Source organism: Schistocerca cancellata, chromosome 3 (assembly GCF_023864275.1).
Source record: "Schistocerca cancellata isolate TAMUIC-IGC-003103 chromosome 3, iqSchCanc2.1, whole genome shotgun sequence".
NCBI lineage: Eukaryota > Metazoa > Arthropoda > Insecta > Orthoptera > Acrididae > Schistocerca > Schistocerca cancellata.
In genome coordinates, this window is record NC_064628.1 from 775764506 (window position 1) to 775791435 (window position 26930).

At 38.8% G+C, this 26930-nt stretch overlaps 1 protein-coding gene across 1 annotated transcript; it reads right to left on the reverse strand.

The window, feature by feature from the left end:
• On the reverse strand, positions 1-24841 carry LOC126175821 (ADP-ribosylation factor-like protein 3). The gene is made up of 4 exons (XM_049922814.1): positions 24678-24841; positions 9533-9793; positions 5436-5672; positions 1-407 (listed from the first exon to the last, which is right to left on the reverse strand). Exons 1-4 carry the CDS (start codon positions 24678-24680, stop codon positions 366-368), a joined length of 543 nt encoding a protein of 180 aa, XP_049778771.1. The 5' UTR covers positions 24681-24841; the 3' UTR covers positions 1-365.
• Between the last annotated feature and the right edge of the window lie 2089 nt (positions 24842-26930).

The following is a 26930-nucleotide window of genomic DNA, read 5'->3' on the forward strand; positions in this document are numbered from 1 at the left end:
CCCCCCCCCCCCCCATACAATCATTTTGAAAGCAGATCTACAGTTTCTATCAAAATTAAATTAAAACTTCCCATTACAACAATGTGCTCTTTTAAATCTCAGCACATAACACTACTTAATGCCATTTCTTTAAACCTTGCTGAAAAACACAAAAATAAAATTCATTGCGGGTACCAACAACTGGCTTACGACTAAAAGAAGGCACCTAAAACCTTTAATGGTCCACAACTCTTGGAACACTAAAACAATTAATCAAAAGTGAGATCTCAATTGCACTGAAGACTCATTCTCATGTGGCTGCTGTACTGACTCAATATTAAAACTGAGTATCAGTGTACCTGATGGATACATTTTAACTGGCAAAATTATTTCCTTTTGATGTTCTTACACACCCAATCCATTCCATCCTGAAAAGAAAAAAGGAGAGTAAGTGCAAAAAACATAGTTCCTGGTGATAAAAATATTTGGTAACCAATAGAAATTAAACTGGAGTTTAAACAAAAGTGAATACAGTATGACATGATTTTTTTTTCTACAACTGATTTCAGAAAACCATGAATGTTTCATATATTTATGAGCAATGAACTGAAGCAACCAGTCCTTATTCATGCTATAAAATTTATGTCTCTGCATATTTTCATGTCAATCTATGGAAGGTGCACATTCAAGTTATTTTATAAAACATATATGTCTAAGGCTGGGTGTACATCTGGCCATAGGTGGCACAGACAGTGCAGAGCAGAGTGACCTAGTTCTCTGCAGCACGTGCTTTCTAATGGTGAAACGTCCTACCATATAAACCTGAGCATCTACACTGACTGTGCTAGGGTTGTGGCAGTGCTGCAGTTTCCTGTCTCTTGAATGGTGCAGTTGACTTGCTTTACAGCTAGCTGCTATGATGTTGGATGAATTGATAGGACTAGGGTGTAAAGAACCTCTTCTGTATGACACGAGTCATCCTGGTTCCATGAAGAAAACACTCAAAGACTAAACAAGTGAAAGAAATACACTACTCACTTACAACAGCTGTGTTTCCTTGTAACTTAATAATGGCCACAATAAATCAAACAGTGCTGGTAAATAACATTAAAAGAAATTTAAATTAATACTGTCCTTTTCTGATACTTGCAACATGCCACAACATGATTCGTACAGGGCTGATGAAATAATTTTTAAAGCTGTGTTTTGCTACAAAGGCATGCATCCTAGCTACAGTCCGCATGTGCTGCAATGGGCACGGCTGGATTTTAGGCTTTTCTCGAAGTTCTTCATTGTCTCTTTCTCCTTCCGATAAGAGCAAATTTAATGACATGCAGTTGAGAAGTATACATGCAGCCTTTACCAAGTTGTCTACAGTCTCTACTTTAACTTTGACTCCTGAATAATCTAAACTGATCTGCCAGCAATCCAAAAGCACACTCATCCATTTGTCATGTTCGCAACAGTCTATAATTGAAAATGTTGTTGCCCTGGTCTTCAAAACTTGCCTCTTTGTGAAAGATCACATTAAATCCTTAAACAATGGAAAAGACTCATACCCTCTAGAACAGGGCCAGCCACAGCGTGCCAAACTTCACACCATGTGTGGGCCAAGCCCCAAGCTGTCACACTGCTTTGCTCGGTCCTTCTCATAAGTACACAGAAAAGTGTGACATTTCATTCAGCATTGCGGTGTTGTATTGTTTGCTTGGCACAACACTCCGAGTTCACTATTTGCTCATGGCAAGAAGAACATTCACATGTCCAGTGGTTGTTTGCACAAAAAGAGGCAGTCTAATGATCTATCATTGCAATCCTTTAAAATAAATGGAAATGACAAAGGAGAGGGAGGAGAATCCTCAATTTGTGTAAGAGACAGGTTTGCACATTTGCTATGAAACGACATTACAATATCATGCAGAAAGAATTTCAAGATTTAATTGATAATGAAAACGTGAAAATTACAATGATCAACAGATATATACATTGTTTTGAACATCAAAAAGTACTTTGTGCTAAATTTGCAGGCCTGGAGGGTGTGAAGAAATTGGCGGTATGAACAGTAAAATTTCTGAAGTCGCACGCATTATTTCATTGTCAGTTGATTTCAATGGAAATGAATGAAGAGTTTGGAGTCTTCATATATTACTGTAAAGTATGTTGGTTAAGTTAAGGGGCATGCCTTGAACAATTTTTCGTTTTAAAACTGGATATTATTGAATTAATGAAGGAAAAAGGAATGCATTAACGAAAATTAGAACATCTGGAATGGCTTGCAGATTTTAAGTGGATTGACCTCACACTGACTACAGTAAAACATTGCAAGGTAATTTCTTTTCGATTTGATGGTGATACATTTAAAAAAGAAAATCACATTGTAGAAGGGGCAGATTCTGGCAAAGACAGTCCAGTTCCCTAAGCTCACTTGCATTAAAGAAAATGTGAGGTTTGAAGACTTGGCTCTAAGCACCACGGAACTTAACATCTGAGGTCATCAGTCCCCTAGACTTACAGCTACTTAAACCTAACTAACTTAAGGACATCACACACATCCACGCCCAAGGCAGGATTCGAATCTGCGACCGTAGCAGCAGCGCAGTTCCAGACTGAAGCGCCTGGAACCATTGGGTCACAGCGGCTCGCATTTGAAGAATTCATTGTGGCTGTGAAAGAGGTACAAGGATGGTTTTCTAAAGGTTTTGAGGACAATTTTACATCTTTTTTTTTTTTAGAGTTGTTTTTTAGACCACTTGCCATTTCAGTTGAAAGTGCCCCTGCGCATATGCAGATATAAATGATTGACCTGTAAGGTAATTCCAGTTTTAATAACAAATATTTTTATGTTAAAATTGTCCAGCATGTCTACATTACTATCCCTATGTAAAATTTCCACATTTCAGTATTTGAAGTCATGATACTTGGGCAAAAGACTTTTTTTCAATCGTGAAACTACATCAGTCACCATAATGTGGCAGCTTGACTGCAAAAATTTGTGAAATTGTCTTCGTCTGTCCATATGTCAACAGTTTGTACAACATAAAAATTAATTATGTCTTCAGCATGCCAAAAATAATTAAATAATATTAAAAATTTATTTTGTTTGTGATCCATATTGTTGAGAAATGTGAAATATAAAACCAAGTCGTATGCAGCTACCATTTAAATGTGGTGTGTTCACAGTTTTCCCCTCTTCCCCCTTCTTGTGCTCAGACAGTGTGATTTGGCGGTGGGGGAAATGTGAAGCAAGTCTGAGCACTTTGGCAGCCAAATTCTTGGCTTCCCCTGCCCTAGAACAAAAAACCAGCGAGTGCAAATTACAACTGTATAGTGAGACTCCTTTACAGACCAGCAGCTGCCCGTACATGTTGCACGTAAGGGCCTACGGTAGCTGTGTTGGCTGTCTGTGCCCCAGTGTGTGCTGTGTTGTGCTGTGCTGTCCTGCCCTACTGTGTGCTGAACTAGCTTCCTGCCCTGCATCAATACAATATGCCCAGGTTAATGATTGTTCTCAACACTGGCATTTTCTTCTTTCTTTTGAGGCATAGTACCTTACCTATTTAGATGGGACATTACAACAGTGAACAGACATGCAGTATGAGTCATGCGCAGGACTGGTGGAGTCAGATGCTTGAGTATGTAGTTTCTATGCAATCTGGTACAGGTCACAAGCTGACTGACATTCTCTGAGCTGCAGTCAAAATACTGTCATTTTTATTTGCAATTCTGTTTGTTTAATTTTCAAATTGTCTATTAATTAGTACTATTATTGTGCTTAGTTATGAGAGTGAATGAAGATGTGAATGTGAAATAATGTTTTATGTAAAGTTATTATGCTGTACACTGAAGTAACTGGTCATGTGAGGAATATTCGAGAACAATGTTTGTGTTACTCAATCGTATTGAGGAATTTGTTATAAATTATTTTGTCAGATTATGGTACTGGGAAATGAGATTATGATGTTGGTATAGTAGTATTCTTAAAAGGGAGTTAATTTTATATTTGTGGGTTTTCAGACTTTATTTATGGTAATTTACTGTCCTGATTCAGTGACACATTTTGATCAGTTCTGTATATATGTGCAGGACTGAGTGGAATTGAAGCTGCTTTCCAAGTGGCTGTGCCGTTTCTCTGCCAATCAGAAATAAGCATATTCTTGTGTATTTTAGGGAACTAGAAACTTCTTTTGTGGAGAGAGATGAGTAGAGTCGGGGCTTGGATCTCATTGTGATCAGACCTACTGATATGTGCTCTGATGAAAATTATTAATATTGTGACATTTTGGTACCAAAATGTTTGAGAAGTGCTGTCAAGAGTTGAAGAGGGTTTGATTTAAGGCACAGAGTGAAATTCAGAAGCTTTTGGTGACATTTTAAATAATTAAATTCATGTGGTATGTTGCTTACTTGCGAACATGAACATTTTGTTACATGAGATTGATTATAGCAACCTTTGAGTGAGCTATTCTAACAGAAACAATCTGTTTGTAAACTTTCTGGGAAATATCATTAATAATTACCATAAACTGGCTACAGTTATGAATTATGTGTGCTTTTCAGACTTTGTACAGCTTAGAATAAGGCTTGGTAGTAACTGGTGTATGCAAGCTTACTGTAATAGAGTGAAATGTTACGCACATAAATAGTTTCATTTAACTATTCCTTCCACCAACAAAACAATTTTTAGTGTGACTTGTGGTTACAAGGTGTACAGCTGCATTTTTCCTATAGCTTTTTCTGGCTGAGAACTGCGATTCAGTAACTTTAAGGAGGCATGCATTTGGGAAGAGATTCACCACAAAGTGAGTGGAACTTTGAAAACGCTCTACGCCGCCACGCTTTCCATACGTATAGTTACTGAAATATTATGCAATTTACTTGTTTACTAATCATATGTATGCATCTGTTTTGTATTCTCTAATTTATAAAATTAAGTTTATCTATGAACAACATAATACTTTGTGAATGTATAAAGCTGTTTTGTAGCTTGTTGTTTCTAAAATTAAGTTTATTTACAAACAACTTAATACTGCGCAAAATTGAATGCAACCTGTCAGTAAACGTTGTGCAAGTTGATAATGTGAAACAAAACTGGTTGTGGCATCCTGTTCCAATCAGACAAAAGTTACTCCATAGAAATCTCACTAATAAAAGATGTGCAGACCATGATTATGATGCATTCTATTAAAATTCTGGCAGCCACACTTCTGAAAAAGGTGCTGAAAATGTGAGAGCTGAGAACAAATATCAGACCTGCTATTTGTTCATAGTAACAATCTAGATGTGCACTTTCCATACATAGACATGAAAACACCTGAAACCTGTAAAGGGTAATAAAATAAATTTGATAACATTAATAAGTGGTTGCTGCAATTCCTTGCTCAGTAAATAGAATATTGACTGAAAGACACAGATACTGGCCTCGAGCACAAAGAGATGGAAAAACATCATAGGCACACCTTTATCCCCTCGCCAGTAGTGGCAGAGCAAGCTTGAATCTGCCAAGGACGATCTTTAATAGTATGTAGTCCTAAGCCTTCAGCAATTTCTGATGCTGGTAATGCATGGAGGAGATCTTGCTTATTGGCATAGACAAGTAATGGTACACCACAAAGCTTTTCTTCCATCAGCAGCTCTTCTAATTCCTGTCCAGTTTCTTCTAGGCGTTTACGATCGGCACTGTCAATGACATATATCTGGAGAGTAGAAAGGTATTAATAATGGTATGTATTTTTACCAAGTAACAAAGTAGTCAAGTGATAAACAAAATCTTAATATTTTAATAAAGCAATGCCACAGTGCTCTATCTATTTTGTGCAAGAGGGAACTAGATGTCAACTGATTGTGCGCTCCTGGATCTTTACTACAAAGCGAGAGAGAATGGATCTACAATAACTACTGTGAGAAGTAAGGTTCACTACTGATTTTAAAATTGCTATGAAGATGTATTCTTTCCAGTTGTTAGATAATATGAGGCTATTCCAAAAGACAGACACAGTTTAATTAATTTGCATTTCACATCATATGAAAAGAACATGAACAGTCTACATACCAAAGGAAAGAGGAAGGTCAAAGATTTGTTTTGTTAACCACTAGCTGCATAAATGGTTGCAAGAGCTGTGATAGTTGCGTAAACTAGGGCATTCATGGCAATAGGTAGCTGTGAACAAGAGGCTATAATTCCGCACGCAGTTTTCTGCATTCTTAAGTTTGCAAGAAGTGGGTTGGCAGCTGCAGTGGAGTGGGCATTTTTTTCTCCGATTCAGTACTGAACCACGAACTAGGAAATGCATAAGCCATTGATTTAAGCAATTTCAACAAAGCTCTGCAAAGGAAAAAAGTCCTGGCTGACAAGGGTGTCTCAGAGTATAATATCAGCTGAATACAAGACAGTTTTGTTCATATTCCATGTAAGTCAATCAATAGAGCTAGTATGGAACTAAGAATACATCAACCAACTGTATGGTGAGTTGTAAGACAGTGTTTACAATACTGCACAAGCCCTATTGCTTACAACTGGGGTAGGCCCTCCCTGAGAATGACAAAGAATAGCATACTAAATTTTGTGGTGATGCTTAAAAAGATGGAGGCTCACACATTTATACTGTCAACAACACTAGCCAACCCATGGAACCGTGTCACTGTTGCTGGTGAACTCAGTAACATGAGACATGCTTCCTCACATGGTGGACGAGTCTGGTTACCGCTTAGATATTTGCCCGGCAGCAAAGGTGGGAGGGTGGCATTGAATATTTATAACCTGTGGTTCGTGGGCTTTTTTCTAAAACTTCCTCTTTTGACTGGTATGTGCACTGTTCATGTACAATTTACACATAATGAAATACAAATCAATTAAATTGGGTCAATCTTTTTCAATAACCCTGAATGCTGGTTAGTCAAATTTAGTAAAACTTCTAAAGGAGAAGTCTCTTTGAATGTTTTAGCATACGATTTGAGCATGGAGAAGCTCACATAGAGATAAGAGAGAGGTTATTTGTCCACTATAATCCTCCTCCATGATGATGTGCAGTCACATACTGCTTCACTGCCTGTACCACAGATTTCCATTGGGTAATTTTTGATCATTCATTCTACAGCCCCAGCCTCGTGGCTAGCAACTATTACCTCTTTCTGCACTTCACACAATTGCTCAGTGGACAATGGTTTGAAGATGATGATATCAAGACCACCATTGACAACAAGCTTAATTCCCACATAGGGACTTTGATGCAGACACTATTACAACACATGGAAAGTGTTAAGAAGTGAATGACGATCATGTAGACATACACAGCTTTGTACATAACTAAAACTACCAATAAGAGCTATTTCTAATGAATATAGCTACTTTGGTACTGGACACTTCTTACCTTTCATGTATGCCTCATAACAGTTACAAAAGGTAGGAACAGTTTTTTCACTTTAAAACTATTACTAATACTTCAATTTCTGAGGATAACTACTTGTAGAAAATTATTTGGTCATGTTTAAATGAGGTGAGAACAGGAGTGGGAGTAAAGGCAGGCTGATGACAGGAGCAAGGTCAACATTGTGTGAGCAGACACAGATCTGTTGGAGGCAAAGTTTCTGTCTGCACAGTTTAGAGAAACTAATGTTGTAGAGAAGAACTCATATATCATGGTTGTAAACCAGCTGTAACAATCAACTGCTCTATGTTAGGCAGCATGCTACATAAGTGGATGATCCAATTGAGTTCCATCAGTTCAAAGTTCTCATTAACCTAGAGCTACAAATTCACATCACCAATAAAGCACATGCAATCTATGAACTAACTCCATTCTCTTGATAAGATATTCTTGCTCTGCCATTCAAAATTACTGCACCCCATCTCCCAAAATGAAGTCTTTGTCCTCCAACAAACACAATGCTACTTGTTTTGCCTCATACTTCTGCTTTGGAATAACTCTTCTCACAATGGCTACAAAAGCCCCCAGTAAACATCACCATTGGTTCTCAGCTGTCAAATCTCATCTTGCTAACCTGCTCAAACTGTCAGGCCTAAAAACTCACATGCACAACCTAAGAAAATCCAGAACCCCAACAGATCCATACCACAATCATTAATCCGTTCTCAGAAAATCACACTTGTGCATCAATTTTGCTGAGGCATACGGGATCTCATGTAATAGACTGTCAGTTTATGTAATAATTTTTTGCTTATTTCATTTGTGCAGATTCTCATATGATCTCACAAGGCTAAGTGGAAATCGGAAGTGATCACTGGAAATCTAACTGAGGATTTCTGCAACAGGACCCATCTATACTAATCACCACCATTGGCATCAAGAACTACCTTCCCCAAAAATGAATCATACAAGACAGAAACACAGTATTCCACTATCCCAAATCATCATTCCCCAGGGATGATTCCTCTGCACGAGATTTGAAGGATATGGCTGAACACTTGGCACTCATCATGAAATGATTCTGTAGAAATTTTGATGCCTGAGGTACCAGCAAGGACAGTAAATACCCCCTCTCCTTTTCAGGAGAGGGGGTATTTACAAAAGTAAGAAGCACATCCTCAAAACTGGAAATACCAATGATGTATGTGAGCCCAGGGACTGGTCCAACTTCATGTACCATATTTGAGTTTTCCCCTGAGCTACATTCCACTTCAAAAGCTTTTGCTACATATCATCATGGTCCAGAGAGGCAGTCAGACTCCAAATAACAACAGCTACTTTCAGAGGTGTTGAGAAGTTGAGACTCGAAAGACCAATTGATGACAGCAAACTGTCATAATGATTTGGAAGAGGGGAAATAAAAGCACACATGAAGACAGCTTGAATAATAATAATAATAATAATAATATGGTGTGAATAGGTAATTCACCATTCCACCTCACAAAGTCTCTCTTAGAATGAAGCAGTCTTCTTATGGAAGAGCTAAATACACAGGAAGTAAGTACTATACAATTCTGATTTCGTGCTTGGTAATGGAAATAAGAACAAAGAAAAATCAAGAAATCTACTAGCATAATTTGTTGATATACAGAATGCCAACACTTGTCTTTAGCCTTAAGTTAACACTGTAAGAATCACAATCACAAAAGACATATATTATGTGACTGTTCATTGTTCACTGTACTAAGCAAATCTCAATTCCACCATCTGTTATACGTCTGAGCCACTCAATGAGACACTGTAAGGACAGATATTCCTTTCTTATGTAAAAATCGTGGACCAATACACAGGAATTTGTGTGCGGTGTAAATGCTGGAAGACTTCCATAAAGAATGACAGCCTGCATAGAAATCATACAGCTATGTGTCAGTACTCTACTATGAGAAATATATTTCATTAAATGTTCAGGACTTTTATTGATTAACTCTCAAGTATGTGTGTTTCCTTACAATAGGAGGGTGTACATCTGGAAGAAACACTGCACTGGTAAGGATAATTTGCCGACGAAATTTAGCTGAAATTTTAGGCTGAAGTCAATTGCATATTGTGAATGTACATACACTTGTAAGTCTGCACATGCACATTTACATTTCATAGTTTATGTATAAATATCTAAATATATTACTCACCAAAACATCTGTATTTTCAAAGTAGTTTCGCCAATATGGCCTAATCTTTCGTTGTCCACCAATGTCCCAAACATTTAACTTAAAGCCTTCTGACTGAACGCTCTTTATGTTGAAACCTTGTGTTGGAGTGATGTGTGATATATCTTCAGATGCAAGTTTTTTGAGTAGCGTTGTTTTTCCAGCATTATCAAGGCCTAACAACAATAAGCGGAGTTCCTTCTCAGGAGAGGACTTGAGCTTCCGAAGAATTGAAAGCAAACCCTATATGCAACATGAAAAAACATAACGTATGAATTGTCTGTTCATACTTCATGTGATAAAAAAAATAATATAGCTTATCCGACATTACCTATGTGGAAAAGTATTCTGTGAAGCTACTCATGTATTTTATAATAATTTACACTATTTAGTAAGCAATCATACACACACTTACAACAAGTTCAACTAACAAATTTTTGACTCTTTGCTATTTACGTTTTTATCTCGGAAGTTCGGCAGTCAATAACCTGCCTTTTCCACTTACCATAACTTCCACATTTGGCAATGCCCTATGCACATAAACATCATCAATTTGCACCCTAGTACAGATTTTGAAAAACTTCCACATATAGGTCTCCTACGGGAGAGTGAGAGAATGGTTGTACCAAATTGGTAATGCATCAGTAAAAATCCTGTCTGCCTTTATGTGACTTAAATTACAAATAATATTACCTTCTAATAATAATAATAATAATAATAATAATAATAATAACCCAGCTACTGTTTTTATTCAGGAAATAAACTATTGTATAAAAATAATTCATTATGTTAACCATATCCTAAATGCCTATTAGTATGGCACATACAGTATTGTGGAGCACACATTTTACCCTGTGTGAGAGTATGCAATCTAATTTCAGCGAGATTGTTCACTGATCTGTACCTGTAAATGTATTATGGCTTTGCATCTTGAGCAAGGTTAAATCAAACTATTTGTTTAGTATGTAAAGACATGCAACTTGAGCATCACAGAGGATATCTGAACCAAGACAAAGCAGCTTATGAAGTTCAACTGCACATGTTACTAGCCAAGGTCAGTGAATGTCCTTTGATATTGTATACTCCACACGTGGGCAATGTTCGCACAGAATAGGGTCTGCCACACTGGCTGTAGCTGGGTAAAATGCAAACTTTCAGTTTCCAAACCAGCCATGATAAGCAACAATGCTGCAATTCAAACAAAAGCAAAAGGTAGAGCACTAGATCACTTGTCATCTTTTCATGGGTAGAATACTTCGGTAGAATGAGAAAAAGGAATCTCCTGTCAAGCAGATGCGCATCAATCCTTGTGGTCACATTTGTAACACAGAGATCAACTTGTGCATATGGGTAAGCTGATTAAGCAATGGGCATGAGATACATTGTGCAATAATATACAATTTTCTCTTATATGATACCATTATTGAAGCATCTTCAGTGTTTGCTTGTTTTAGAAAATACTCTAAATGGAGAGATCATAGTATTAAAAATGTGGAGTGTGGTCTTCTTAAATAATACTATACTTAGTTTTTTGTTCAGTTGCACACACTGTTAGCAAGCCAAAGTTTCATAGTAAGGAATTTTAAAAAGAATCATTTGCTGAATCTTTGGCTGTTATCTGTGGCTAATCAGGTATACTTTTTCATTTATTTTTATATACATCAAGTTTTTAAACTGTGTCTTCAAATTAGTTGCCAGGTTGTTTCTGCCAGAATAATACTTATTTTCAGCAACCCAGAAAGGAATGAAAATTCTCAATGAAAACCTTTCTTGTATCCTGACTACTGCAGTATTTTTTATTTTCACACCAAAACCACCATTCTCAAGTAAATGCACTGTTTATAAATGCACAAAAGCGAAGAACACAAAAGGAATTTGTTCATTGAACTCAATATAATGCCACAACTTATTTTTTACTACAGCTACTTCACAGAACATATTATCTTGCAGCTTATGCTGTACTGTCCTAAAACATTATTCAACATATTAACAAAGACTGGAAGTATGTCATTTATCTATATGCTAGTACTTTTGAAACATAACAAACCAGTGCAGTGGGCATTTAAGTGCAAAATAAGCTGAAGCAGAATTTCATCAATAAAATAGAAATACGAAGAGTCTATCTTAGTTTAAAATCCATCTTGGCACTGTGAAATATTACACACATTTTAGTTTAAAGTCAGTACACAAATAATTCAAACTATATACACACACAGCTTCCTACACACAAAATAATGTTTTTGGGGTATGGAGTAAGTTACTATTAGGGACTATAGGGTGGAAGGGAGATGAAAATAATAATAGAAATGTCAATATTGTTGTAGAGTCCAGTCTTTGGTATTGCTAAGCTGATGGATGATAGGACATTTACATGCAAAATTATTCAAGTAGAATGAAAACAAGTTTGTAGAAGCTTCTAGAAATTTACAGTAACAAACAGAACTGTAACTAACAACACTGGTACTTATAAATGAAAGTTGGAGAGGTTGAAAGTAGGGGGATAGATGAGAAAGTAGATCATGCTAGGTAATATTTTATGGGGTACGTAATTGGTGGGCCTAGTGAGGTATGAGAAAATTATCATCAGAAAAGTTCGTATAGTTTATAATGGGATAAAGAGGAATATTTGATACAAGCCATCAGAAACATACGACAAACACCATAAATAATATGGTGACTATAATGTGATAGCAGTGGTGATTTTTTCAAACAGAAAGCTACATGTCAGTCTGTCACCACAATCAGGCTTTTTTATTACTTTCACATTCATCGATTTACCAACTCACAGCCAAACTGTCACCTTCCAAACTAACCTAGACCTCAAGCTAAGCTATACATCAGTCCGTCACAACCCCGTATTTTTGCTTTCACATTCGTCGGCTTCACCAACTAACAGCAAAACTGTGAATATATGCATTACATCACAGCAGCCATTAACATTATGTCAATAGTCAAAACTGAGATAACTTACGTTCTGTTTTCCTCTTGACCCTTATAACGTACAGTGAGAATTTTGTTGAGTACAATCCAGACAAGATGCTTATCAAGAGTAACAACAATTACATGGGCATAAAATTTGTAAGTGTCAGAATATTCATTCCAAGTAGGGTGTGAATCCTGGCATAAGTGAAATATATCTATAATATTGCATTACATATTGTCTGAATTTCTGAGGATAACTGATATTATAGAATATATAATTATATTAGGATATATTCAAAAATCAATGACTGGAGACACGCAAGTTCACACCAGTTTACAGAAAATTTTGCTGCAACAACACATTATTGAGCTAGAATCCCAAAAGTATCAGCTCTGTGTAGCTTTCAGAAAATTTTAGATTACGTACTTAATTTTATGTCAGCCAAATCATGATAAACCCATTTTGCATGAAGCTTTCCTATTCTTTTTTATACACACACAAAGCCTCACTATTACATGTGACTTTATTTTAGTATGCCAAAACACAATTAAACATTGGAAACTCCAGGATAGAAACAAAATTAAATTTGATACATTACATAAAGCAACAAAGATAACGGAAAACTTTTGTGATAAAACAACAACTTATTTTGTAAAGAAGCCTGAAATATCTGTCGCTTTCTTTTAAATAAGACGATTTTTAGCAAGATCTGTACAAGTTTAATTTCTGTTAGCCTACTTATGATTTTTACTTTTTTTTCTTTCTGCAACTGTAATTTCATGGAATGTCCAATATCCCTGCAAAAGTGATCCACTGATGAATAAACTACTACTACTGCTGCTACACAAATAATGAGAAGTGGACAGCCACAAGCCCAATAAATTAAAAAGAAATTTCACTTTGGAAGAATTTGTGAAATATAGATAGGAGAGAAGCACACAATCTGCCAGACGTAAATTAAAAATTTAATGTATATTGGAATGTACATATTCCAAGAAAAAAAAGTAAAAACAAATCAGGGAGACTAGGAACTTACATGGACTTAAGTATGCTGTCGTCAAACAATCTCACACAAGGAAGATGCAGCAACAGTAAAGGACTACTGACCAATCTCATAACTTATAAAAACTCACTGTTGAACATATTGTAAGCAATCTCTCAGGTTTTCTTTGCATATTTGACTGATAGTGCACTTCTGGATTTTATGCATAAAATGGCTGAACATCTGGAAGCTCACCATCAAACACATTAAGTAGCAAACAGTTGGTATTTTTTAAAATTCTGCCCCATGAACAAGCAACTTTCAGATTAATAAATAATGTAAGGCAATCAATTATGATACATTACGTTAGTCTTATTCCCTGGATCAGATGTGGAAGGGTCTCTGGGATGTGTGAAGACTTCGAAGATGTAGACTTGATCGAAGTGTAATACAATAAAACGACATAACATTACAAAATGTCATTGTATTACAGTGTTAATGCTCATAAAATAAATTTGAAGAAGGTTTCTGATGATACTCTTTAATGGAGTAGGAGGGGTTGCCAAGAAGTTCTTTAAGTGTTAAAGTCTACCACACTACTTACATGCCATTCAATATGTTTTGGCAAGATACTCAGCAGGCCTACTTGTGTACCCATTTACCCGATTCCTTTCTGCACTAATGTTAACAACCTGAAGTCTTTGTAGAAGATGTTTCGACCCCTGTGTTACATTTACACTTTGGTATTCCAAAAATACTATCCCTATAAATTGAGTTCCCCATAAAAGATGATTGCATAACTTGTAAGTAATGGAAAAGACCATTATAAACTAGTTCATCCACTGTTTAAGTCAGCTATAGCAATAACCATGGGTACTGCGAACATAGCTGAATTACAGCACATCACGGCTTCTCTGCAGGAGGTCTTTCAATTAAGGTAATCTATCTGCAGTCTCCTCCCCATGAACCATGGACCTTGCCGTTGGTGGGGAGGCTTGCGTGCCTCAGCGATACAGATAGCCGTACCGTAGGTACAACCACAACGGAGGGGTATCTGTTGAGAGGCCAGACAAACGTGTGGTTCCTGAAGAGGGGCAGCAGCCTTTTCAGTAGTTGCAAGGGCAACAGTCTGGATGATTGACTGATCTGGCCTTGTAACAATAACCAAAACGGCCTTGCTGTGCTGGTACTGTGAACGGCTGAAAGCAAGGGGAAACTACGGCCGTAATTTTTCCCGAGGGCATGCAGCTTTACTGTATGATTAAATGATGATGGCGTCCTCTTGGGTAAAATATTCCGGAGGTAAAATAGTCCCCCATTCGGATTTCCGGGCGGGGACTACTGAAGAGGATGTCGTTATCAGGAGAAAGAAAACTGGCGTTCTACGGATCGGAGCGTGGAATGTCAGATCCCTTAATCGGGCAGGTAGGTTAGAAAATTTAAAAAGGGAAATGGATAGATTAAAGTTAGATATAGTGGGAATTAGTGAAGTTCGGTGGCAGGAGGAACAAGACTTCTGGTCAGGTGACTACAGGGTTATAAACACAAAGTCAAATAGGGGTAATGCAGGAGTAGGTTTAATAATGAATAGAAAAATAGGAATGCGGGTAAGCTACTACAAACAGTATAGTGAACGCATTATTGTGGCCAAGATAGATACGAAGCCCACACCTACTACAGTAGTACAAGTTTATATGCCAACTAGCTCTGCAGATGACGAAGAAATTGAAGAAATGTATGATGAAATAAAAGATATTATTCAGATAGTGAAGGGAGACGAAAATTTAATAGTCATGGGTGACTGGAATTCGAGTGTAGGAAAAGGGAGAGAAGGAAACGTAGTAGGTGAATATGGATTGGGGCTAAGAAATGAAAGAGGAAGCCGCCTGGTAGAATTTTGCACAGAGCACAACTTAATCATAGCTAACACTTGGTTTAAGAATCATGATGGAAGGTTGTATACATGGAAGAACCCTGGAGATACTAAAAGGTATCAGATAGATTATATAATGGTAAGACAGAGATTTAGGAACCAGGTTTTAAATTGTAAGACATTTCCAGGGGCAGATGTGGACTCTGAGCACAATCTATTGGTTATGACCTGTAGATTAAAACTGAAGAAAATGCAAAAAGGTGGGAATTTAAGGAGATGGGACCTGGATAAACTGAAAGAACCAGAGGTTGTACAGAGTTTCAGGGAGAGCATAAGGGAACAATTGACAGGAATGGGGGAAATAAATACAGTAGAAGAATGGGTAGCTTAGAGGGATGAAGTAGTGAAGGCAGCAGAGGATCAAGTAGGTAAAAAGACGAGGGCTAGTAGAAATCCTTGGGTAACAGAAGAAATATTGAATTTAATTGATGAAAGGAGAAAATATAAAAATGCAGTAAATGAAGCAGGCAAAAAAGAATACAAACGTCTCAAAAATGAGATCGACAGGAAGTGCAAAATGGCTAAACAGGGATGGCTAGAGGACAAATGTAAGGATGTAGTGGCTTATCTCACTAGGGGTAAGATAGATACTGCCTACAGGAAAATTAAAGAGACCATTGGAGATAAGAGAACCACTTGTATGAACATCAAGAGCTCAGATGGAAACCCAGTTCTAAGCAAAGAAGGGAAAGCAGAAAGGTGGAAGGAGTATATAAAGGGTCTATACAAGGGCGATGCACTTGAGGACAATATTATGGAAATGGAAGAGGATGTAGATGAAGATGAAATGGGAGATACGATACTGCATGAAGAGTTTGACAGAGCACTGAAAGACCTGAGTCGAAACAAGGCCCCCGGAGTAGACAACATTCCATTGGAACTACTGACGGCCTTGGGAGAGCCAGTCCTGACAAAACTCTATCATCTGGTCAGCAAGATGTATGAAACAGGCGAAATACCCTCAGACTTCAAGAAGAACATAATAATTCCAATCCCAAAGAAAGCAGGTGTTGACAGGTGTGAAAATTACCGAACAATCAGCTTAATAAGCCACAGTTGCAAAGTACTAACACGAATTCTTTACAGACAAATGGAAAAACTAGTAGAAGCCGACCTCGGGGAAGATCAGTTTGGATTCCGTAGAAATACTGGAACACGTGAGGCAATACTGACCTTACGACTAATCTTAGAAGAAAGATTAAGGAAAGGCAAACCTACGTTTCTAGCATTTGTAGACTTAGAGAAAGCTTTTGACAATGTTGACTGGAATACTCTATTTCAAATTCTAAAGGTGGCAGGGGTAAAATACAGGGAGCGAAAGGCTATATACAATTTGTACAGAAACCAGATGGCAGTTATAAGAGTCGAGGGACATGAAAGGGAAGCAGTGGTTGGGAAGGGAGTAAGACAGGGTTGTAGCCTCTACCTGATGTTATTCAATCTGTATATTGAGCAAGCAGTAAAGGAAACAAAAGAAAAATTTGGAGTAGGTATTAATATCCATGGAGAAGAAATAAAAACTTTGAGGTTCGCCGATGACATTGTAATTCGGTCAGAGACAGCAAAGGACTTGGAAGAGCAGTTGAACGGAATGAATGGTGTCTTGAAGGGAGGATATAAGATGAACACCAACAAAAGCAAAATGAGGATAATGGAATGTAGTCGAATTAAGTCGGGTGATGCTGAGGGAATTAGATTAGAAAATGAGACACTTAAAGTAGTAAAGGAGTTTTGCTATTTGGGGAGCAAAATAACTGATGATGGTCGAAGTAGAGAGGATATTAAATGTAGACTGGCAATGGCAAGGAAAGCATTTCTGAAGAAGAGAAATTTGTTAACATCGAGTATAGATTTAAGTGTCAGGAAGTCATTTCTGAAAGTATTTGTATGGAGTGTAGCCATGTATGGAAGTGAAACATGGACGGTAAATAGTTTGGACAATAAGAGAATAGAAACTTTTGAAATGTGGTGCTAGAGAAGAATGCTGAAGATTAGATGGGTAGATCACGTAACTAATGAGGAAGTACTGAATAGGATTGGGGAGAAGAGAAGTTTGTGGCACAACTTGACCAGAAGAAGGGATCGGTTGGTAGGACATGTTCTGAGGCATCAAGGGATCACCAATTTAGTATTGGAGGGCAGCGTGGAGGGTAAAAATCGTAGGGGGAGACCAAGAGATGAATACACTAAGCAGATTCAGAAGGATGTAGGTTGCAGTAGGTACTGGGAGATGAAGAAGATTGCACAGGATAGAGTAGCATGGAGAGCTGCATCAAACCAGTCTCAGGACTGAAGACCACAACAACAACAATCTGCAGTCTCAAAACTTAACACCTTTTCCTTCTTGTATATACTCTATTTGGCAAAAATGAAAGTTGTGAGTCCACCTGTCTCCTTTGACCCATAACTAAATATATGATGATGAGAATAATACCTTTCCAAAACAAATATTAACCCAAAGATCAAGAACATAAAATTCTCTCCCTCTTTTTAAGGAACACCACTGGCATCATAAATTTTGGATCACCTACATAGATCAGATGAAGACCACAATAGCAGTAACCCCCTCACAACTTAAAAACCAAGTACCGCAAATTTCATTTGCTGTATAGTTCACAAGAAGTCCTCCATACCATGGACACACAAACAGCTCCAAAACCACAAATTTCACTAGCCTATATGGCAGTTAAAATGAAGCCAGTAGCACCAAAACACAACACATTCAAATCTTCAACTCCATTACACATTATCCAAACGTTCACTTATCCTGTCTATCTAAAATAAAATCCACAGTACAATGTGCCAGGAAGTTCCAAACCAAAACTTATGTACACAACAAATATAAAAAATGTAACCTAATCAACCACAGTTTACCCACAATACCTACCAACCATAATCCAACACAATTACCAAATACTAACAAGAAAAACCCTAAAATTCATGAAAATTTGCATCACCACCAATTTTGGCATACACAAACAATTATAAACATGAACACACATCCCATACATATCAAAATACAAAACAGATAAAAAAACAAAAAAATACTTACCAACTGCAGGCACCATTACATATATCTGGGTTAGTCAAATACACACGTACACACATGTACACCCCCCACCCCACCCCCCCCCCCAAAAAAAAAATCCCTCAAACAACAAAAAACAAAAGAAAACAAAACTATTCGCAATCATTCCAAATAACTGTAGGAACTTGATCATAGAGAACATATCTTTGCCCATTGGCCTTCTAATAAATGTATGACCGAGCAAGGTGGCGCAGTGGCTAGCACACTGGACTCGCATTTGGGAGGACGTCGGTACAATCCCGCGTCCGGCCATCCTGATTTAGGTTTTCCGTGATTTCGCTAAATCGCTCCAGGCAAATGCTGGGATGGTTCCTTTGAAAGGGCATGGCCAACTTCCTTCCCCGTCCTTCCCTAATCCGATGAGACCGACGGTCTCCTCCCCCAAACAACCCAACCCTAATACATTTATGTTCATGCAATGACTGACAAAAAGAAATAAACAATATTATATCTCCAACCATAAAATACATGTGGCATTACTAATTCCAAACACACATATGAATCCAGTAGCCACAATACCCAAAATCAGAATAACTGATTAGCAAACTGGCACTAACTCCTCCAATGCAAATGCACATTTTATCCTTTTGATACATCCAGGTCCCAACTTTAAATGACTCACTAAATTACCTAACAAGCAACAGAAACATACAACACAAGTGAGCAGCGTTAAATACTACAACACGCCATAACTACCAAGCAACCCAAATCAAAAACACCAAACCACAACAGAGTACAACACACTTACATCAAGGGTCAAGTGGATGGGTGGAATCACAACTTTCAGCTGACCCAACTATTTTCAAAGCTTGTATAGTTCTTTGATAAGAACTACATTTTATGTACTGATGCTTGTCAAAATTCATTCCCTTTGCTTTGAACAATTTGATAATGATTCTCAATTAAGTCTCAAAAGTGTAACATGTTTTACTTCTTGTATTTCATTCTAGGAGTAAGCTATTTTTCTGGCTTGTGGAGTTAGTTCTGTGAAAAATCTGCATTTTATGCACCATGGCTTGTCAAAATTCAGTTCCTTTGTCTTGAACCATCTGCTGATTTTCCATATCTTTTACTAGCTGCCATTTCGGTAAGGGGATTTATTTTTATTCCCATACTTGTATAATCAGCAAAAAGGGCAAAACCTTCATCTTAAATGACAAAACTTTCATATTCTGACAGAGCAAGTGGAATATCATTTATGTATATTTGAAACAGTAGAGTATTCCAAATAGAACCATGGAAGAGTATGTCTAAATATGTCAAACAATTAAATGCTTATACTTAAGTGACTGACATGGACCCTACACACACTGTTATCTGCACACAGGATAAAAATCATGACCAACTGAGTCTACTGTTCCATTATACACTCCTGGAAATTGAAATAAGAACACCGTGAATTCATTGTCCCAGGAAGGGGAAACTTTATTGACACATTCCTGGGGTCAGATACATCACATGATCACACTGACAGAACCACAGGCACATAGACACTGGCAACAGAGCATGCACAATGTCGGCACTAGTACAGTGTATATCCACCTTTCGCAGCAATGCAGGCTGCTATTCGCCCATGGAGACGATCGTAGAGATGCTGGATGTAGTCCTGTGGAACGGCTTGCCATGCCATTTCCACCTGGCGCCTCAGTTGGACCAGCGTTCGTGCTGGACGTGCAGACCGCGTGAGACGACGCTTCATCCAGTCCCAAACATGCTCGATGGGAGACAGATCCGGAGATCTTGCTGGCCAGGGTAGTTGACTTACACCTTCTAGAGCACGTTGGGTGGCACGGGATACATGCGGATGTGCATTGTCCTGTTGGAACAGCAAGTTCCCTTGCCGGTCTAGGAATGGTAGAACGATGGGTTCGATGACGGTTTGAATGTACTGTGCACTATTCAGTGTCCCCTCGACGATCACCAGTGGTGTACGGCCAGTGTAGGAGATCGCTCCCCACACCATGATGCCGGGTGTTGGCCCTGTGTACCTCGGTCGTATGCAGTACTGATTGTGGCGCTCACCTGCACGGCACCAAACACGCATACGACCATCATTGGCACCAAGGCAGAAGCGACTCTCATCGCTGAAGACAACACGTCTCCATTCGTCCCTCCATTCACGCTTGTCGCGACACCACTGGAGGCGGGCTGCACGATGTTGGAGCGTGAGCGGAAGACAGCCTAACGGTGTGCGGGACCGTAGCCCAGCTTCATGGAGACGGTTGCGAATGGTCCTCGCCGATACCCCAGGAGCAACAGTGTCCCTAATTTGCTGGGAAGTGGCGATGCGGTCCCCTACGGCACTGCGTAGGATCCTACGGTCTTGGCGTGCATCCGTGCGTCGCTGCGGTCCGGTCCCAGGTCGACGGGCACGTGCACCTTCCGCCGACCACTGGCGACAACATCGATGTACTGTGGAGACCTCACGCCCCACGTGCTGAGCAATTCGGCGGTACGTCCACCCGGCCTCCCGCATGCCCACTATACGCCCTCGCTCAAAGTCCGTCAACTGCACATACGGTTCACGTCCACGCTGTCGCGGCATGCTACCAGTGTTAAAGACTGCGATGGAGCTCCGTATGCCACGGCAAACTGGCTGACACTGACGGCGGCGGTGCACAAATGCTGCGAAGCTAGCCCCATTCGACGGCCAACACCGCGGTTCCTGGTGTGTCCGCTGTGCCGTGCGTGTGATCATTGCTTGTACAGCCCTCTCGCAGTGTCCGGAGCAAGTATGGTGGGTCTGACACACCGGTGTCAATGTGTTCTTTTTTCCATTTCCAGGAGTGTATTTAACTTTTGTGTGAGGACATCGTACACTACTGGCCATTGAAATTGCTACACCATGAAGATGACATGCTACAGACGTGTAATTTAACCGACAGGAAGAAGATGCTGTGATATGCAAATCATTAGCTTTTCAGAGCATTCACACAAGGTTGGCGACACCTACAACGTACTAACATGAGGAAAGTTTCCAACCGATTGCTCATACACAAACAGCAGTTGACCGGTGTTGCCTGGTGAAACGTCGTTGTGATGCCTCGTCTAAAGAGGAGATATGTGTACCAACACGTTTCCGACTTTGATAAAGGTCAGATAGTAGCCTATCGCGATTGGGGTTTATCGTATCACAACATTGCTGCTCGGTTGGTAGAGATCCAATGACTGTTAGCAGAACATGGTATCGGTGAGTTCAGGAGGGTAATACGGAACGCCGTGCTGGATCCCAACGGCCTCTTATCACTAGCAGTCGATATGATAGGCATCTTATCTGCATGGCTGTAACGGATCGTGCAGCCACGTCTCAATCCCTGAGTCAATAGATGGGGATGTTTGCAAGACAACAATCATCTGCAGCAACAGTTCAACGACATTTGCTGCAGCAAGGACTATGAGCTCGGAGACCATGGCTGCGGTTACCCTTGATGCTGCCTCACAGACAGGAGCGCCTGCGATGGTGTACTCAATGACGAACCTGGGTGCATAAATGGCAAAAGTCATTTCTTCAGATGAATCTAGGTTCTGTTAACAGCATCATGATGGTCGCATCCGTGTTTTGTAAACATCGTGGTGAACGCACATTGGAAGCGTGTATTCGTCATCGCCATACTGGCGTATCACCCGGTATGATGGTATGGGGTGCCATTGGTTACACGTCTCGGTAACCTCTTGTTCGCACTGACGGCACACTGAACAGTGGATGTTACATTTCAGATGTGTTACGACCCGTGGCTCTACCCTTCATTCAGTCCCTGCGAAACCCTACATTTCAGCAGGATAATGCAGAACCGCATGTTGCAGGTCCTGTAAGGGCCTTTCTGGATAGAGAAAATGTTCAACTGCTGCCCTGTCCAGCACATTCTCCATATCTCTCACCAACTGCTAACATCTGGTCAATGGTGGCCAAGCAACTGGCTTGTCACAATACGCCAGTCACTACTCTTGATGAACTGTGGTATAGTGTTGAAGCTGCATGGGCAACTGTACCTGTGCATGCCATCCAAGCTCTGTTTGACTCAATGCCCAAGCGTATCAAGGCCATTATTACGGCCAGAGGTTGTCGTTCTGGGTACTAATTTCTCAGGATCTATGCACCCAAACTGTGTGGAAATGTAATCACATGTCAGTTCTAGTATGATATATTTGTCCAATGAGTACCCATTTATCATCTGCATTTCTTCTTCGTGTAGCAATTTTAATGGCCAGTAGTGTAGTTTACAAATCAGAAATTACTCCAAAAGATAAGGATTCTTGGTTTATTGGGTTTTTCTGCACTACACGCCTTTACAAAAGAACTGGCATGGTGAGGGGCACTGGTAATTCTTTACTAATATCTTGTATTCTTTATTGTAGACCTGCATGAGATACTGTGAGCCACAGTACCCTAATTATGATGGTTATATAACATTATGAAGGAGTCAACACAGCAGATTACTTCAATTTACATTATGCAAAATTTTGTCCTCCTTGCAGATGTCAGAAGTACAAAAATAAAAAGCAGTAATAGTCCTCATACAGAATGAGCAGCCCCTGAAACATCTGATATCAACTGTGTCAAGGCAAATAGTGAAGTGTTATACCATGAAAAGACTAATACACACAGTGCAACACTTCTCATACGATACCAGACTGTCTAACTTACCTATTCAAACAATGAAATAAAAGAAATATTTCTTTTACTGAGCTCAGTTTAGGGACTATTAACAGATCATTCATTACCTCATCTATAAATCCATTACCCAAGACTTAATGAAGCATCTCAGTCCAGTTATATTTGCAATATTCATGACAACAACTACAGGTGATTAAAAAGGAAGAAATCAATGAACACTCCACATATATTTCTAGTCACTAGTTAGGTACAGAATTACTATTTGGGGAAACTTAACTGACGGAGACAACAGTTTAGGAATACAGAAGAATGTTACAAGAATCCTACCTTGTGTCAAAAATCTTGCAGATTTCTCTTTAAAAAGCTTAGCATTTTGACAATTGTTCTGTAATCTTTTGGAAAAATGTCATTTAATCAAAGGACATCAGTGGAGGAGGAGCAGCAGGAGGAGGAGGAGGAGGAGGAGGACGAGGAGATCAGCATTTAACATCCCATCAATAACGAGCCATTAGAGGTAGCATATGCTCAGATTAGAGAAGGATGTGGAGGGAAATAGGCTGTACCCTTCCAAAGGAGCCATCCCAGCATTTGCTTGGGGCGATTTAAGGAAATCGCAGAAAACGTTAATCAGGATGCAGGTTTGAACCATTATCCTCCTGAATGTGAGTCCAGTGTGCTTAACCACTGTACTCGGAGGAGATCAGTGATTGACATATAGTGAACTTCCTCTTATTTCATACACATAGTTGGTTGTGACTGCAACATAAAATGTGACTGTGTCTGGAAAAAAAAGTTTCATAATAAATGGTCCTTCTAGGACGAAAGAAAATCTCTAGATTGACTGAGAGTTTAACTTTAGTACAGAGAGAAGTCACATAAATGAATTCCACAATCTCCCAGAGCATATGCAATGTCTTGAGTAATATAGTGGAGTTAAAGAGTGAATTACTTATCACCTACAAGCAACTGCTTCAATCCAGTTAGATAGGCCTACATGACTGCTTTCTGGTGGTGAAATCAGAAAGTGGAGGAAGCATGAGAAATGAGGATTAAAACATTAAGCAATAAAATCTATGTAAAACTTCAGTGTCGTGTAAACATTTGGTAACTGTATGAACACATCTCAAATGTAGTCCGCAAAAATAAAGTCAGTAGAAGAAATTAGCGCTCTGTTGACAGCTAGGTAGGTCTGCTTTGTGGCGGAGCACAATCTCGGTTGACAAGGGCAGAAGAATTAGGTGTGGTCTTACTGTAAAAACCATATCGCCATTAGTCTTCAAATCAAAGAATCCAACTGGCTGAGCGTGAGTGCAGTACGTCAGACACTGCACTACCTTTATCGAAGATCAAAAAATTGGGCTACTAAGGTCCATTATTATGCGTCCTTAACAAAAAAAAATGTCGAGCAGAACATTCTCATTACCGCTATCACGAATCCTGTTGCTTCTATTACATAAAACAATACACATAAATGAGTAACAACTAATAACACGTACTAACTTGGTTTCGCGCTGTGAAAACTAAAACATTATATTTTCATATGTCTACGAAAAATATGATAATGTGGTACCATAACGAATACTTGCCATTTGTTTTTCTTTTATAATAATTTGTTAATATATTACATTTCCTTCTCCCGCTCGCATAAATAAACACAGCTCTGACGGAAACAAATTCTTCCCGGCGCTACAGTTGATAATCACGAGTGTAAACAACTAAGATGATATTCTCAACTACGATAATAATTGTGTCTACCGCGAAGTGGTATATCTTTGGTTTTTGTACATACATCGTTGGTATAGTCTTGGTCCCGTCAAAGTTGGGCGGGCCATTTGAAGTAACGCACGGATTTCCATTGGTGACTGCTGCTGTTAGCACTACCACCGCCACTACCACTGCTACTGACCTTTTTGAGATACAGACCACACTGATTCAATAATATAATAATATTCAAATCTGGTGGCAGCGTTATTTCATTGCAGTATAAACATGCTTTGTAATTTTCAAATTTGGAACATTATCATTTTGGAAAGCACAATCCATTGCTTACACTTATTCGTCTTTCGTCATTGATGAACATGGTGAACTAACTATCTATGTAAGCGTAGGACCTAGTGGGCACCATGTTATGACTGCCAAAACACTTACAATGAAAGAGAGTGAGTGATGAGAGTAGTACATCATGACTTTAAATCTGTAACACTAGAAGAAAAGAATCCTTCATTAGGTATCATTGAAGTTTCACACGTTTCAGAAAGGTGTGCAGCATGCATATTACATGAACTACACAACATAAAATGTCTGACACACAGCCAGGCCAGCAGATGTTCGAGTATTCTAAAAGATTAGTATGTTCACTCTTTCTATTAAATTTAAATATTATGCTATTTACTGTTATCCAAATGGCTACCAATCATGAATACACACAAACAAATCATATCAGCTAGCATTTAAACCTGTTTTGTTACATAACATTTTCATACAAATTATGAAAATGGAGTATGAAACATTAAACTAACTAGATAGCTACAAAATTTTCAACATGCTTCACAGTGACAAGTTCACTGCCTCTGTTCTATATTTTTCCAGTATTCTCTTGCATAAAGTTCTAAAGGGGAAAAAAAAACAAAGTAATCAGAGGCCTACTGACTCAAATTATGTTTTTCAGGTGGCTTGTAATCCAGGTTTTATGCTACTTTTATCATCAAAGCTTCTTATTTGCATTCATATGACTTTGAAGACGATGGTAGTATCCTTTCTACAAATATTTTCATTCCATAATTTCCATCACTCAATCCGTGCTGACTGTGACTGACTGACTGTCACAATAAATGGAAATTTGTGCCAGATTCAGATTTGAAGCTGGATTTCCTCTTTACTGCAGGCAACTTAACCAATTGACCAATTATGTCACCCAAGAATGCTTTCAGGACCAATTTAAACATTTTGCATCACTTATGTTTTCTGAACAAACAACCAGAGGTTCTCCGTTAAGGAATAACATCACCAGAGGAATGGTAATGACTGGGGACCGTCGCTTACCCTATCATACAAGTGAACTTTAATCAAATTAAATTCTCTGAAATTAAATGAATTGAACACACGCTCAGATCCAAGTGTTTGGGGAGGGAGCTGGGAGGGGGGGGAGGGGAGGGGGTCTGATGACCCTTCCCCACCTCCCTCCCAAAAAAAGGGAAGAAAAATCACTGAACTAATCACTAATATAAACAAATTATTATGATTATATTACAACGTGTTATAAGAGGCATTATGTCTTTTGTGGGAGGGGTCAGAGAGGGACGGTGAAAAAATGTGCCCCCCCCTCTTAAGAACTGAACATTTGGTGTATCCACACCTGATGGAAACAATGGAGAGAAGGGCAGCGACACAAAATGTTATTGGTAGATCCTTGCAAAAATGCTGAATCTGCAACATGGTGAATATTTCACATCAAATGCAACTCATCTGAAATTTAATTAGAGTGTGAAACTACCAATGCAGTTGTATTAAGGTCACTGTGATATTAAATGTGGCTTGTTGATGTATGTGATGTTAGTTGCAAGTATAAATTTGTTCAAACCAAGAATGTCAATTACCTTATTCAGATTCCTCAGTTATATTCAGTGTTATTTAGTTTCTATCAAACAAGATAGTCCAACCCACAGCACTGGAGTTACCCGATTGCTGCTAGACAGAGTCACTGCCATCACCTAAAACTGATGTACAAAGTGTGGATCAGTGGAATGGACTGATCATTCCTCAATCTCTGCCCACTTGCGTGCTGGTGCTTCTTCGCAATTGTCATTGGGAAATGACCAGAATGAAAGCTATAGCCACAC